The sequence below is a fragment of the Vollenhovia emeryi genome, unplaced genomic scaffold, assembly GCF_000949405.1.
Source record: "Vollenhovia emeryi isolate VEMERY1.0 unplaced genomic scaffold, V.emery_V1.0 DF939338.1, whole genome shotgun sequence".
NCBI classification, from domain to species: Eukaryota; Metazoa; Arthropoda; class Insecta; order Hymenoptera; family Formicidae; genus Vollenhovia; species Vollenhovia emeryi.
The window spans coordinates 174,409-190,223 of record NW_011967028.1 but is presented as its reverse complement, the minus strand read 5'-3'; the positions used below and the strand labels follow the sequence as shown (position 1 = coordinate 190,223).

The following is a 15,815-nucleotide window of genomic DNA, read 5'->3' as shown; positions in this document are numbered from 1 at the left end:
AGAAGCGATTTTTTTCCGCAAATGATAGGACTGAAATTTCGCGCGCCAGGCACGGCGAAATGACAAGTGATATAAATGCTCCTATGAATATCGCTCTTTTTATGATGTTATGTTTATTGTATAAATTTACAATATCACCTGTCATTTCGCCGTGCCTGAGCGCGCGAAATTTCAGTCCTATCATTTGTGGAAAAAAATTGCTTCTAATTTAAAAACTATTATAGCCTCGACACTTTTGTATTAGGATTTTTGTCTGGAAATGTTCTGAGGAATCTGTCATTAAGAGGACCTCCGGTGGTTTTAGTACACCCTGTACATACTCATCAAAGCCACACTACTCCACATACAACTTTTCTCTCATTGGTCTGCCCAGAGCAATGTCGGATGCGCAGAAAGGATCGACGCAAAACGAAACAAATGACGGAGTGGATCAAAGAGTTAGTCTATGGTTTCACCAAACGTCGCTTAACTTTAATCTTAGTTTAACTCACGTTTGTTTCTTTCTAGAGTAATCGTTGGAAAGAGACAAAGAACGAATTAAACTGAGCTTAAAGTTAAGCGCATAAGGTTCGGTTTCACCAACGTCGCTTAACTTCAAGCTTAGCTTCATTCACTCTTTGTCTCTTTCTAAGGGGAAACAGTTAGACAGAGACGAAGAGTGAATTAGGCTACAGTCAAAATTATGTGACGTTGGCGCAACCGGATGGCCTTAGACGAGCAAAATTTGCGCCCAAGAATTGTTGTCTGGGTGGCTAGGTTCCTGGTCCCTCGCTGCAGTTGTCTTCGTTCGATAACGTCAGAAGCGAGAAATAACACGCTGAAAACTCTTGCGTGTGATTTTCTACAAGTGAAAAGCCATTTGGATGGAAAAAAAAACACTTCAGATCGCTTCGGCACAACAAACAGCCGTAAAATGAATGTGATACGAAGCCTAATCACGCGCCTGCGCACAACTCGCATGACTAACATAAGCCTCGCTATCACATTCGTTTTACGACTGTCTATTAACTACCGAAAAGGATAATTATCGGAATATTTTATACGATTGCGCCGAAGCGATCTGAAGTGTTTGTTTCATCCAATATCTTTTTACTTGAAAAAAAAAACACGCGGAACTCTCAGCGCGTCATTTCTCGCTTCTGACGTTATTTATTAAACAGCAAGGACAACTACAGCAGGGACCAGGCGCCTTAATTCGAGGATTAATTTAGAGAACTGAGGAAATCATGTGATTTTCTAAGATTTCGACGAACGGGACTCGTAGACGCCGCGCTCGCCCAAGATCGCGACCGCCCAGGAAATACGTACGACACCTCTGTCGAAAACGCACTGTCGGACCGAATCGAAGTGGATCGCGAACGGAACCAGGTGGCTCAGGTCGTGGCTCGCGCGATCACCGTCATCATGCGAGCACATTTTACACACGTCGTGAACTGCGCACGGCTAACAATAAGTGCCAGTACGTCACGACTGCCGTCAGGCTCCAAAAGTAACCAGTCCTCTCCCCCTACCCGTTGTCGTTTGGTGGACTGATGTTTCGCCTCGCTCTCTAAACGATGAAAAGCGAGATTACGACGGCGCGGCGCCGAGACGGACGGCGTAATATCGTGACAAAAACGTGACACTTGAAGTACAATAACTCGCACGTCACGTCACGACGCGATTGTTCGCGCATGACACAGCGTCAGTAGCGAAGATAACGAGACAAAGTAATCGCTAATGTTGCGGAATATCTCTCTATCCCGGGGCCGAAGGTTCACGGCACTCGGGCTTCTATATGCTACTAGACTATTTTATGTCTTGTTGAATCGGTGTGTCACTGGCACACACGCATACTACTTCATTTACCTAACAAAACATGGCGGAACTCTTGCCTCACTTTTCAGCTTGAAGATAGCAGTCTAGCAGTAGATGAATGTCCCCTATTATGAGATACCCCTGGGGAAAATTTACTTTAAATGAAATTAAAGTTTTTAAACGTAAGTCCCAGTCTACAATAGATGATTTAAGCCCTGAACCTTAAGGAATTGACCAATCACGGTGAGGTATGAGTAGAATACGCGACTGTGATAATTTCTTAAGGTTTTAATCTCTATTCCCAGATAGCACACATAGTTCTATGAATATTCTTCTGGAGTGCAAATATTCTTAATTTCTAAAGATATTCCAATCGAATATTCTATAAATATATATAGATTGTTACAATTAGAAATCGTATATTCATAACAAAGGAGAACGTTTTTAGAATATTCGTCGAGAATGTCTTTAAAATATTCGAAATAATTTTTTAATATTCATCGAGTTTGTGTATTGCACATTGTTTATTGTGTAATACACTTATCTTATGCAAAAGGCAGTGAAACCTGTGATCATACCATGTATAACCGACACGCTATATTCGATAGATTATTCTATTCACGTTCGAAAAAGATTGATAGTAGAGCCAGTCGAATATTCCACACAGTTGAAAAATTTGTGTTAATTCAACACAATATGGATATGTTAAATGATCACACTAATACTCTGTTAATATTTTAACACAAAATAAATGCAAATCTCAAAATAATTTGAAATAAATTTTGTGTAAAATTGACACATGTCTCTAAGGATTAGTTCTTTGGGAACGTTAGTATAAAGAGCGGTGACATCGAAGGAACATATCAACTCATTTGTTCTCCAGACAATTGCGGACACTCTTGTAAGATTGTTACCTGAAGAGGACCAGTATTACTGACCGAAACGTAGTAATTTTAAATAAAGAGTGCCCGTAAGGTCGCTTCCACACTTATTTAAATTCTTGTTACTAATAATATAGAACATATGTATTGTGTAAGATTAAAAAATAAGTTGTGTGGTATTAATTCCTTTTCGGTATTTTAATAATGTTACATTTGAGGTCAATTAACACAAGAGCAATATATTAAATTGACACACGAATGTATTAAACATTTAACACAAAAATTTTTACCGGTATTTTTTTTAACAAGAAAACAAATTCTCCAACTGTGCACGAACATAAGATAAATATATAAGAATGACCTATGGAATATTCCAAATATTCTTGAAGAGTACTCTTAAAATATTCGTAGGAGTGTCTTGTGCTATCTGGGAATAGAGGATTTTTCTCTGTATAGAAGTCTATGCGCTCGACGCGCTGGGAGAACGGGTGGCTATCGGCACAGGTGCACAGGTGCGCGGAAGTGCGATAGGTGGACGTTTATTGCGGCCTTGGCCGAAAAGACGGGACCAAAGATGCAGATTTGCAGCGAGATAATGGCAATAAAAAACGATAGGACGGCGCAAAGATCGGCTCCGTTGTGAAGATCTCTCGAGTTTTCTGCCGTCGGTTCAATCAGCTTCCGATTACGCGTTATTTTTGCGGGCTCGGTAAGGAAAACTTGATTAACTCTTCCGAGATAAATCCGTGACCTCGGACTCATTCATCTTCGTCGACGCCCTTGACGATTTTGTTGTTTAATTGCGACGTATCGGGACGACCGATACGAGTTTATCGAGAGGGTAATTCTGGCGCGTCGAGTGTATCGCGTATCGCGAGTGCACATGCACCGAAAGCACCGCGGCCTTCCATGCTCCAAGAGAATTGTTTACGATGCGCGGAGTCATTACATCTCCTTTTTTTCCGCTTTTCGACTCGAGCACTGTAATCGAGACGGAATAAGCGGTTTGCAGGCGTAATGCAAGATAAAAAGGACACAAGGCGGAATCGTAAAACGCGCACAAACAGCAATTGCAAGTTACGTCGATTTAACAAGAACTTGCGCACCACGTAATCTCACGAGTTGATCAGGTTGCGTCTAAATTGCATCAATAAATCTCCCGTATTACGTAATTGTACGAGTTGATCGCGTGTATATGGAATGTTCGCAGCCACGGAGCGACTGTAATTACATGCTTGTATATGATTTAGAGCAAATAGGAAAACATTCAGTCAACTGTGTTCGCTGCGGATGTTTCCTCTCGCGGTGCTCCAATTTTCGCCTTTTTTTCGGCGACGGAGGAAAGCCATGCCTATAACACGCTCGCTACTTGGCACTTTCCAAATGGTGGAAAGTGCTGGAGAGTGGGCGATTACGAGCGGAAATCGCGCGGTCCGTCGAGAGATCCGACCGGCCGGGGATAATCGCCAAGTTCGCGACCCTGTCACCGTCCTCTCGAGTACACTCGATAAATCACACTCGAGCAAACCGGGGAAACCACGTGCGCGACGGCGTGGTTGCGTAACGGCCCGATGCACCCCTCGGTGCGGGCGCACCGACGCGACGCGTCCGCGTCGCACCGGGCGATTAATCATCGCTGATGATCCCGCGCCAAGATTCCACTCGCGAAGAATAGACACGCGTCTCTCGCCACTTTCCCTCGCGGGGACCGCGATTTCGCCTGTGATGGATCCAAGCCCCGGTCGCGACGAAAGTTGTTTTCAACTGCAGCAACAATTTTCATAGGTACAAAAAGTAACAAATGAATAGTTGTTACTGCGAAATCGCATATGTTTTGTATTTAGTCGATTTAACTAACAGAAACAGAATTTCTATCTCAATTGTCAGCGAATGTTAGGAAGAGCGTCTGTATAACGTTTGATCGTGACACGTAAACAGTTATATTCCTTACAAAGATTGTTCTAGCTACGTTATCGAAATTCATTTCTAACCAGTGTGAATGATTAATATTCAGTCATGAAAGCTAAACTTTTCAGAAAGTATTACAAGAACGTTGCTGCTATAAATGTTGTCGACTACGAACAATTTTCTATCAGACTATACGGATTGAGATTGAGATTAGATTGAAGCTTGACCAATCGGAGCAAAGTTTACTAATCTCAAGTTTAGTGAATTTACTCCAATTGATTAAATTTCAATCTAATTTCAATCTCAATCTTCAATCTCATCTCCGTAGTCTGATATAGACTTAACAGATATACAAAATAGTGATAAATTTTTGTTGCAACACCTAGAAATCCACCTGCGTTAGAAAGATACTTTCGTTTTAGCGAAATCAGTTCCACTTCGAGTGAGTCTCTCGAACTTTAATTTGGTTCACGTTTGCTTTTCGAGATTAATTTTACGTACAAACCAATTTAATTCCTTCGGCATTAGATTTGCGTATCGAACTTCTCTTCTTGAGTTCCGTGTAACTATCTCTAATTGCGAAATTCTCATTCTAATTGCGACACGAGTAGACAGTGAAGAATAGACGGAGTGAGGCGGGATAGTTTCGTGACATCACGTGATTGCGATTATAAGTAATTATCGCTTAGTCGCGATAAAATCACGAGAAGCCGCGCGATTAAGATCTGCGAACGTCATCTTTATCTAAATATATACGTATTTATGCGCCACTTAAGAAATACCTTACTGACACAAATGTGATACAAATTTCAAAGAATTTAAAGGACTCAGAGCCGTGACAGGGTGGCAGTGTCTAAATATTCTATCCTAAGTTTATTGCGAAAAAATATCACCTCGGCCAGGGTTTGAACCTGGATTCAAATTTATGTGCCTCGGTGGTCGAATTGGTTGAGACGCCCACCTAGCGAGAGGGAGGTCCGGGTTCAAACCCTGGCCGAGGTGATATTTTTTCGCAATAAACTTAGAATAGAATATTTAGACACTGCCACCCTGTCACGGCTCTGAGTCCTTTATAATTCTTTGAAATGTGTGTTTAACACATATGAGCCATACTAATTTATTTACAAATGTAATAGATTACCAGACGTCGTAACAAAACTTTATCTATTTTTTATCTGCTAGGAAATTGTTTGTACACGGAAAAATGTAGCTATTGTAGCCAAAAACTGCACGTGGTAATTAAATTTTAAAGTTGTAAAATATGGACAGCTAATATTAATTTTGCTACTGCGTCTGTCTATTGTCATATGTCTGTGACACGTAGTGTCACAAACTATAATAAACGCAAACTATAAACGTAAATACTTACGGCAATCTTTCTGTCCAGGCTCCAACTTTCACTAACATATAAATTTTGTTTCTGTTATTTAAATTGCTTAAGTGCAAAACGTATGCGATTTCGCTGTACCAGCTATTCGTTTCTGTATTTCAGTTATTTTGTCGCACTTGTGTACATACATACGAAAGGCGATAGAACGGCGTATATGTGGTAAGCGCGTGGGGTCATGGATCCTGAAGTTCAAGGCTTCGTTTTTGCCACGCGATAACGTTCTCCGCAGCTGCTGCACGTAGACAGACTCGCGTGTCGTTCAAGTGCAACTGTCCGAAGTTTACCTCGGACCGGTTAATCAGCGGAGAAATTAAAGTCAGGGCCAGATTAATATATTTAGCGTCAATCGCGGTGTTGGGTGGCCGGGTGGAATAAATTCTCTTTGACTGTAGCGCGACGTTCAAGCGCGCAGCCTCTTTAAAACCGGCCGTTTCAGGCTCCAAAGGCAGACGATCGCATTTTGGTCCACGTGCTGGCGCGGCGCGCCGAGCCGAGGTCGCGCGGCAATGAACATCAAGAGATTAACGAACGGTAACTTCGACTATTTGTTTCTGCTACCTTTCGAGACATTGTCGAGCTGGCTTTCAAACGCGCCTCGACCTGGTACACTTGATCAATCACTGGATAGATTGCACCCTTGCAAGGAACAATTCCATGCATCTTGGCAAGCTGTTTGGCCCTCGGGCGAGGGAACAGGCCACTGAAGTTTCGATTTCTTACCGCTGTGCACGCTGAAAGATTCTCTGCAGACTGTTCATCTATTATAGCTACACTTGCTACACGTGAGAGAAAAAAGAGAGGCAGGAAGTGGAATGAAATCATCTTCGAACAAAATGAACGAAGACCGGTCTTCGTTCGCCGCTATTTTGCAGGAAGAAGATGAGGAAGAATGACTTTATCTTCGGTGAAGCACACTTATCCAGTAACGCGTGTAATTTAGTTGCATGTGGGGACACGTTTATATAACTCTCGAGATAAAAATTTGTAGAACGCGTCCCATTTCCAGTTCATACCGTACATGCGTGATTTCTTTGTATAATACTTTTCCCCAAGTCCGGCGAAAGACTTTTGGTCCCTTTAATCAGATCAAATAAAGATCTGGGAGTTATTCAAAATTTCTCTTAAAAAAGTGTCAAACACTCGAGAAAATATCTTACTAACGCAGGTAGACTTCTAGGTGTTGCAATAAACATTTATCGCTATTTTTATTTTACTGCAGTTGCAAGATCACTTTTTTTCAATATAACAATCTATACAATCTTGGAATAACTATTGATCGAGTAATTACTGATAAAATAAAAAAGATCATTCCTAGCAGACTAAATTTAAGCCGCGTGACGTCGATTTCTCTCGATATTTAAAAGATCGCTCCGTGCTCTCTAAAAGTCAATCCGTGCATTATCATTGAATTATCCAGTGCTATACTTATAACTGTGAATCAATGAATATTCAGTGTCTTCATGATAATCGACTGGTTGACTTTTAGTGAGTGCATTATATGTCGTTCTCAGATTGCAACGCAGAACGGTATCGTATAGTCAATCTCTGAATTAAAATACGCAAATGTAGAAGATACTATTCAGATAAAATTTTAGTTCTAGATGAACTACCGCACAATCGCGAAAAGTCTCTCACGCGCGGATAAGATCTCGTCCATGCGCCGGGGGGTCCCATTGGTGCGGGTACACCTGCATCGGTGACGATAATTCGCATCTGTCCCCGTTCGCGACGTTTATGGAGGCTAAACAAATCTCACCGGGTCGACCAGGTCCGCCTGGCTCCAGGGGGGGTCAAATAAGCGAATTGCGTTCGAGCTCCGTGCCCCTAAGTAGGTCTACAACCGTGGAAGACCGTTATACGACTCGCGACCTTCGGCAAACAATTCGTCTGCGACCGTTTCGTCTTTGCGCAATGATCGTGTGCCTCATGGCACCGCCGACACCGGATCTCGCGACACACTGCACTCATCCAGCTTCCCGTGCGTCAGTGCGGAGCACAACGATCCGAAGACGCGATTATCGCGTTACGCCCCATTGACTCCCTTGAAAGCTATGATCGTGAAGACCGGCCTCGTCAATTTCGAGGGACCTGCGCGATGATAGATGAATCTCGGATGAGGATCGATGAATAACCGATCTTCATTTTTGTACGGCACTCGCTCATCCCATTATTATGCAAATCCAATACCTGCGACAATAATCGAAAGATGCCGTGCTTGAGGCAATATTGGACCGTCTTGATTTTGTGAGATTAAAATTTACTCTAGCTCCGTCGAGTCTCTAGAAGAAGCGATCGAAGTTCAACAATCGAAAGTTTCGGTTAATTCGCCAAGTGAATTCGTCAGGTTCTCTTCAAGCGGAGAAAATGGAACATCTCAATGGAACGTTTGAACCTTGGAAATACTTTTTATTTACTTTAATTCCATCGAGTCTCTAAAAGAGGCGATCAAAGTCTAGCTCGAAAGATTCGGTTAATTCATCTTTAGGTAAAGAAAATGAAGAATCTCATTTGAACCTTGAAAATACTTTTTATTTACCTTAATTTCGTCGAGTCTCTCGAAGAAGCGACCAAAGTCTAACGTTCGAAAGATTCTTTCGACTCTCGATCGAAAGATCTTCAGGTGAAGACAATGGAAAATCTCATTTTTACCTTGGAAATATTTTCTCCCTCTTTTCTGATAATTTTCCTTCATTCCTTTCTCTCGAAAGGGAACTATCGCCTAGAGAAGAAAGACGATGAAGGTGGCCTTCGCCTATCGCATATCATCAGCATCTAGATAGTACGTAGACGATCTATCATCCCACGCGAATTCCTGCTCTCGCCGGTATCCTTTTCCGGAAATACCGGTCGGCCAGTCGGTCGGTCAACCTTGAAATGTTTCGGGGATACGCGATGACTCTCCCGGTTCCTCCGTTTTGCCCCGATCCTGCAACCGGTCCTCCCACAGAACGAACCGGGCGAGTGGCCAGGTAATTTACGAGGTAAACCGGCGGTTGCCGACGCGGCCAAGGTGTCAAGGTAGGGAGTTCTCTCCCGGAGCGAAGTGAATGCCTTTCCCGGCCGGTTGGTCCCGGCGTCTCAGTACTCCTGGTGCTGCACCGACCGATGGGACTCGTCGTCTCCTCGCGCGCGGTCGCGATCAAGAAGGGTGAAGGTACGTTTGTTCGGCTGACGGTCAGCTAATCAGGCCAAGTTCAACGATCGCCAGGCTGATCGACCGACCTATCGCCCCGGGCGAAAGTCGAGCATTAATCCCGGGAACTCTCAAATAAATCCGACACTCGAATGCCACTCGTTTATCGTACATACCCTCGAATCTACAATAATTCATGAAACGCTTAATTCCCCGCTCCGACATCATAGCGTCAGCGAGTAAAAAAAGGACAAAATACGTGAGGTTTAGAATTCGGGCGATTAACGCTTTGCCGATCGTAAATCTGCAAGAAATATTCGAGTAATTTCGAAAATTGCTTCACGTCAATTAATCGCGTGAAAGTGACGTCATCTTTTCTACAGTGTGTGTTTGTGTGTGTGTGTGTGTGTGTGTGTGTGCAAAATGTACCAGATAATTCGATTGCATATCCTTCGACAGGAATGAACCCGGTGAAGTGGAATTGACCAATCGCTCGAGTTTATTCCAGGAACTGTGTGAGAAAATTAACTTGTACTTTAGCAGATGCGATAAAAAGTTTTAATGCAACCGTAACTGCAATTATACCACGCGCGCGGCTAATTATGCGCGAACTGACGAAGTATTGCGCGTGAGGATCGTTTCGTCGTTACGTATGGGAAACAAAGATCCAATATTAATCTCTTGTCGAAATATTCTACATGGGAGAGAATTTTATATAACTAACAAGAACATTCTTCATATCGCCGACAGTAGTTAACAACTTCAGCGTTTATATTGACCATATCTAGCACTTTTAATAATACCGAAAATTTATTGCGAAAAATATTACCTCAGAATTTTACTTCAAATTTATCCTGAAAATCATGTAACCGTGGGACGACACAGCATTTCGAAGAATTTTATGAGAGTTTTTCACATTTTACTTAGTAATTATATATACATTTTACTTGTAAATTGTCTCTCTCTTCTTTTTTCTCTTAAGGCAGGATACCACCTTTGACTGCGATTTTGGAGGCGTTTTTCATGAATTTTTTTTGCATACAAAGAGTGCGCAGAAACAAAATCGGTTTTAGTCATTTATTAATGTAACTTTAATCTGTAATTACAAACTGAAAAAGTTTAAAAAATAATCTCTTGTAGGTGGCGCCAAAATACATTCCTTTGGAGGAACACCGTTAGACGGCGTGTCAAATTCCGTTCTGTATACATGGCTCCTAGAAAAAAAACCAAAAAATGTTCCTATTAACAACAATATTTTTTAATGCTGTACGTAGGGATTCTACGAAATTTCGATTTTTAAGAAAATGGCAGTCATTTTAACAAAAAGGTCAATTTTTTAGGGTAAACCTTTTTGTTAAAATGACCGCCATTTTCTTAAAAATCGAAATTTCGTAAAATCTCTACGTACAGCATTAAAAAATATTGTTGTTAATAGGAACATTCTTTGGTTTTTTTTCTAGGAGCCACGTACAGAGCGGAATTTAACACGCCGTCTAACGGTGTTCCTCCAAAGGAATGTATTTTGGCGCCACCTACAAGAGATTATTGTTGACTTTTTCATTTTGTAATTACAGATTAAAGTTACATTAATGAATGACTAAAACCGATTTTGTTTCTGCGCACTCTTTGTATGCAAAAAAAATCATGAAAAAGGCCTCCAAAATCGCAGTCAAAGGTGGTATCCTGCCTTAATGAGGCTTCGAAGATTAAGAAAATTTATTTTTGAAAAATTCAGTTTTCATTATAGCCACTGCACGCAAATTTGCATAAGACATTCAATCGCAAATTAGTATCTCTTAATATCTCTTAATCTCCGCTTTATTTGTAATTCGCTTTCTGTGCTAATAATACTCCTGTCATCCATACAATTTCGAAGAAGATGAATAAATTAGGGTAATCAGACGCATAATGTATTTACGAAGCATTTAATGCCAGACGGAAATTAAATATTAAGCATTCGGCTGGCCGTTGATAATCGAAATTGTTTGCCCTCGTGTAATTTAATCAGCCTCGACCTTAGACCGAAAGTAGGATGGAACCGATATGTCCTATAGATGCCTGACCGAATTTCAGGTCAATTCCAATAACTCAAGTGGCTATGGGTGCACTATTGAATTTCGGTCGTACACTGAATTCCCAATGGAATTAACGGTTTTAGAAAGCTGCGAAACAACCGATGGAACAGGAGTCGCGCAAGGAATGACCATAAAGTCGCAGAACGATTTGCGTCAGAAAGCAATTTCCAAGCGGACACTCGCGCGGAAAGCTATCGTCCCGGCCGTCGTTATTTGTAACAGTAAAACTGAAATGTTAATGCGCGATAATAATAATTGCGTTTAACTTAATTGAGTTGGCGTTTAAAAAATCAACAGCTATTAAATTCTAGCGTTGAAGCTAGATCTCCATGTCTTTTGCATCTTTTAGACACTTCTGCGAACAATTATCGAGTACACGGGGAGAATTTTCTTTTCAAATTTACCCTGAAAATCATGTAAACGTGGGACAACCACTTTGAACAACTTTATAAGAGTTTTTTGAAATTTTGCCAAACATTTTACCAGCAAAATGTATACTAACGAGGAAACGGTCGAGAGTGCATGTCCCTCACCGATTTCGATGCGCTTCGGATATGTTGTAGAGCGTAAAAAAATATTAGACCCGTATTTTTTGTAGCGGTTTTTCTCAACGTTTAGGGGGTGAAACAGCCCCTCGAATATAACGGATTTTTTCATTTTTTTAAATAAATATCTTCGAAAATATGAAGTTTACGAAAAAATGTTTTCGAAATCGGTGAGGGACAGTTTCCGATCGTTCCCCTGTAAGTACAATTACTGCTGGCACGGTGCATTGGCTGAACAATGGCTAAATATTGGTCCAATGCTGGTTGTGCCATGTTGTTATTCTCTCAAGAAAATCCTCTCCGTGTACAGAGTCGAAGGAAATAAAAGTTTTATACGTGCGCACGTGCTACAGTGACTTGCGAACTGATCTAGCGAACAATTAAACGGATTTGTCGTGAGACAATTCGTAATTGTCACGTTTTGCCAACGCGACGGCGCGTCCAGACCCCGGACCAGAGAAGCGTAGGAGGTTGATCTCGGCGAGAAGCGACGTCGCGAATAATAAATCGCTAAACTTCGTACATCGCCAACAAGGTAGAGGAATGAATCGAGCGGGAAATAGGGAAATCGAAGGCGATTTGCCGAGTCAGAGCTCTTTAACTTCCTCTATTAAGTATAATAAAGCGACGAGCGGAAGAGCAACGCGCTCTCCAACGTGACGCGGCGGTCGAGCACGCGGCATCGGATAAACTTGAGGCCCAAATACTCTCTCTTCGAGGCGTGGGCCAGCACGCACGTGACTCTAACGTGCTCGTGTTGTTCGTCACTCTCTCGTGGAACGGCTTTTCCCTTCCGTTTCGGGGTCGCGTTTTAACGCACGAGTACTTTCGATGCGCCGTATCTCGACTTTCTGACCGACTGTTTCAAGAATCTACGCGTCGTACGAATCGTCGGTCTTTAACGTCTGGGTTTTTTCCCCGTACATAACATCAGCTTAATTAATCTCTGCTGTATAACTTCGCTAACGTGACCCGGTGGAATTTTAATAAATGCTGGAGAAATCGTCGACGAGCCTCAGAAAATTTCCTAAAATGGGACGTCGGGGCGGACCGGGTTAATTAAATACTCGCAAGTCATTGAAATCGTTTCCGTCCGTTTTGCCGGTCGCTCCTCGCCTCGCGACCGACGAAAGTGTCACGCCGTCGACTCTTGGCGCATTATAATGCATGTTTACGGTCCTCGATCTACCTCTTCGATTGCACGCATCTGTCGAATCCGGCTGCTGAATGATAGATAGCTGCGGCAAATAATGGCAAAGGACTTAGGCGAGATTGCCGCCGGAGGAGACATTCTCCCGTCCCGTTCCACTTACATCGTCCCACCGCGACGAGTAAAGACACAGTGGTGATAGGAACTGCGGGCATTTAGAGACAATCGTGATTATGTGCTCGCGAAGCTGCAACCCGCGAGCACCATCTCTTCCCTCTCCCGTTACCGCGCGCTGAAAATCTCACGCTCGTTCGTTCCGCTGGAACAGTGCGGTCCGCCTGCTGACTTTCTTGACCGAGAATGCTGCCGCGAAAATTCGTTGCGAGAAATTCCGTCGCCAAATAAATCGCCGAGATAAACCGACAGCTTGATATGGCGCGGCAGATTTGGCGACGAGGCTACTGCCACGTGAGATTCTCCCTGCGCCCCCAACACTTTAAAGCTATCTTTCCTTTCCAGAATCATGATCAGGCTCGCAGTCCTCCTCGTCCTCGCGATCGACCTGGCGAACGGCCAGCTCAACTACGAGGGAAATCCATTCACGGAGTACACCGAGTACGTCGCGGAGGAGAGCAATCTTTCCGAGAGGTCTGCTAGGAAAAATGACGCCTCGATCGACCTCTCCAGCCCCGCGGCATCGTACCGTCCTCAGAAGCTGTATCCGGTTGTGGAGCCCGGGAGCGATGGGAGTTCGCGGCGAGCGGCGGAAACCGATAATCTTCTGAGATCACGGATTTCGTCTCGGCAGTTCCAAGACTCCTCCGGAAACACGCCGGTCAGCCAGGCGGAGGTCGCGCTGAACAGCTTCCTGAACTCCAAGACACCCGAGGAATCTCGCCTGTCCCTCGAGCACTATCTCCACAGTCAGCATTCGCCGCAGGATCAATCGCGATCTTCGGACGCGATCATCCATCAGGAATCGCCGAAGTCGACCGAGCCCCTCAACCAACAACCGGTCTCTCACGTTGAGCAACAGCAACAGTTGCTGGTCCCTCAGGTGAACCAGCAGCAAGTGCAGCTGACGTCGCAAGTGGACCAGGTCCAGCTGGTGCCGCAGCTGGTGCCGCAAGTAGATCAACGGCAGCAAATATCCGCTGGCCAGGCTTACGGCTATCTGGGACAACCATCTGTGGTGCAGGCGGTACAGCCCGTCATCAGGACACCCGCGGGAGTCGTCCTGGGACAGAAGATGGTGCCGGTGCCGCTCGTGCCTGCTTTCCAAAGGACCGACATGATAACGCCGGCGATGTGGCGGGAGAGAATGAGGAGGATACGCGGAAAACCGTACCCCTTCGCGCAACCTAGGATAGCGCCGGCGTTGTACCAAGGGCCGATCGCAGGTGAGGAAACACGCCACCGAAAAGAAACGCATGACGGGCTGTTCCTATGAAAAGTAAGGATAATCTTCCGCGCGAGAGAACAACAATTTTTTACGAATTGTGACCCACGTAAAAAAGTTGTTGTCTTCGCCACGGAAGATCTTGTCGGGTATTTACATCCGTTGTCCAGGGTTTTTTTTGGAATTAATGATTCTTTATTCGCACCGGAGTCATCATTGCTATTCAAATTATTCCACGCCTCACGCCTAAAAATACTTGTCTTAAGTGCGTGAACGTTGGTCAGGCAGCGGTATGACCTTTCTTGACGCTACAAGAATGCGTTACGTCACGTTGTATATATTTTCAGTAGATTTATGCGGAAAGAAAGACCGAATAAACACTTTCCATGACAATATATCAGCCCTGTCGTTAAATAGATTCACGCGTTCGCGAATTTACGAGTCCAATCTACATAATTGCATCTAAATGTAGGATCCGATCTCATCCTCGATCATTTATCATAGTTCTGTTGGCGGAAAAAATCAACGATCCGCAGACACGGTATATTATAATGACCAGCTACAAGTGACGATAACTTTTCCTTTCAGAAGCGACGTATCACGCATATTAATTTCATGCTCAGTCAGCATCAACACATACTTGTGTCGCAAAACAGACACGTGTAGAATACTCTTAATGTACTGTGACTAAATTGTACAATTTTTCTCCCATTACTTAGCAATAAAGGAATACGAGAGCCAAGACAGGATGTTAGTGCAGTCTAAATAATTCTAATTTTTAAGTCTATTGCGAAAAATAATACCTTATAGCTAGGGTTTGAACCTTATAGCTGGGCCTCCCTCTCACTTATACGGGCGCGTCTCACCAATTCGACTGCCGGGGTACGTGGTAATATTTATCGGTTCAAACCCTGGCCGAGGTATTATTTTTCGCAATAGACTTAAAAATTAAAATTATTTAGACACTAACATCCTGTCTTGGCTCCTGTTCCTTTATTACTTCGTATTTGTGTTTTCATTTGTGTTTTAGAGCCTTGTGAATTGTATTAATTGTGAGGAAGTTTCTTCAAAAAATTCGACCAAACTGGCATAAAAGATATATTTTACTTATCCTTGACTTTGTTTCCCAATTGACACGACTGTAAGATGCGTCTTGTTTTGTAAAATAATTATAGATTGTTGAATTCCCTGAAAAGGACCACAACCCGCATGGTCGAAACGTCGGATTAAACGAATAAATAAACCATCTGCCAGCCTAAGTCGTCTAACAATTCTTTTTACCGATAAAAGATATATATTTAAATCACAACGTTTCGACCTCTTATCAGGTCCTTTTCAAGTACAATCTAATGTTGACTGAACAATTTAATTTTCATGTCGAAACAGGATGAGTACATGAGTTTGTGACAGCAAATTCATATCGTCAATTTGCCTCGGTAGTCAGTAAAATTTAGTAGCGATGTTAGATATTTTTCTAAGTTTTCGAGCAGCAACCATACGCTTGAAGATCTCGAATAGAACTGTTCAGTCAACATTA

The 15,815-nt window shown here is 43.0% G+C and overlaps 2 protein-coding genes across 4 annotated transcripts in view; one reads left to right on the top strand and one right to left on the bottom strand.

The window, feature by feature from the left end:
* LOC105558507 (patched domain-containing protein 3-like) overlaps positions 1 to 6,008 on the bottom strand; it is a 19,260-nt gene extending 13,252 nt beyond the window's left edge. The window contains exon 1 of one of the 2 annotated variants that reach the window (XM_012006219.1): positions 5,956 to 6,008. In XM_012006219.1, coding sequence (XP_011861609.1) covers positions 5,956 to 5,993 — 38 coding nt within the window. In that variant the 5' untranslated portion in view covers positions 5,994 to 6,008. Of the gene's footprint in view, positions 1 to 1,330; positions 1,464 to 5,955 lie in introns of those variants that run through there. The other variant, XM_012006218.1, reaches the window with a different exon arrangement.
* The window catches only part of LOC105558509, a 15,926-nt gene continuing 3,404 nt past the window's right edge, over positions 3,294 to 15,815 (top strand). The window contains exons 1-2 of one of the 2 annotated variants that reach the window (XM_012006223.1): positions 3,294 to 3,387; positions 13,399 to 14,279. In XM_012006223.1, coding sequence (XP_011861613.1) covers positions 13,403 to 14,279 — 877 coding nt within the window. In that variant the 5' untranslated portion in view covers positions 3,294 to 3,387; positions 13,399 to 13,402. Of the gene's footprint in view, positions 3,388 to 8,980; positions 9,131 to 13,398; positions 14,280 to 15,815 lie in introns of those variants that run through there. The other variant, XM_012006222.1, reaches the window with a different exon arrangement.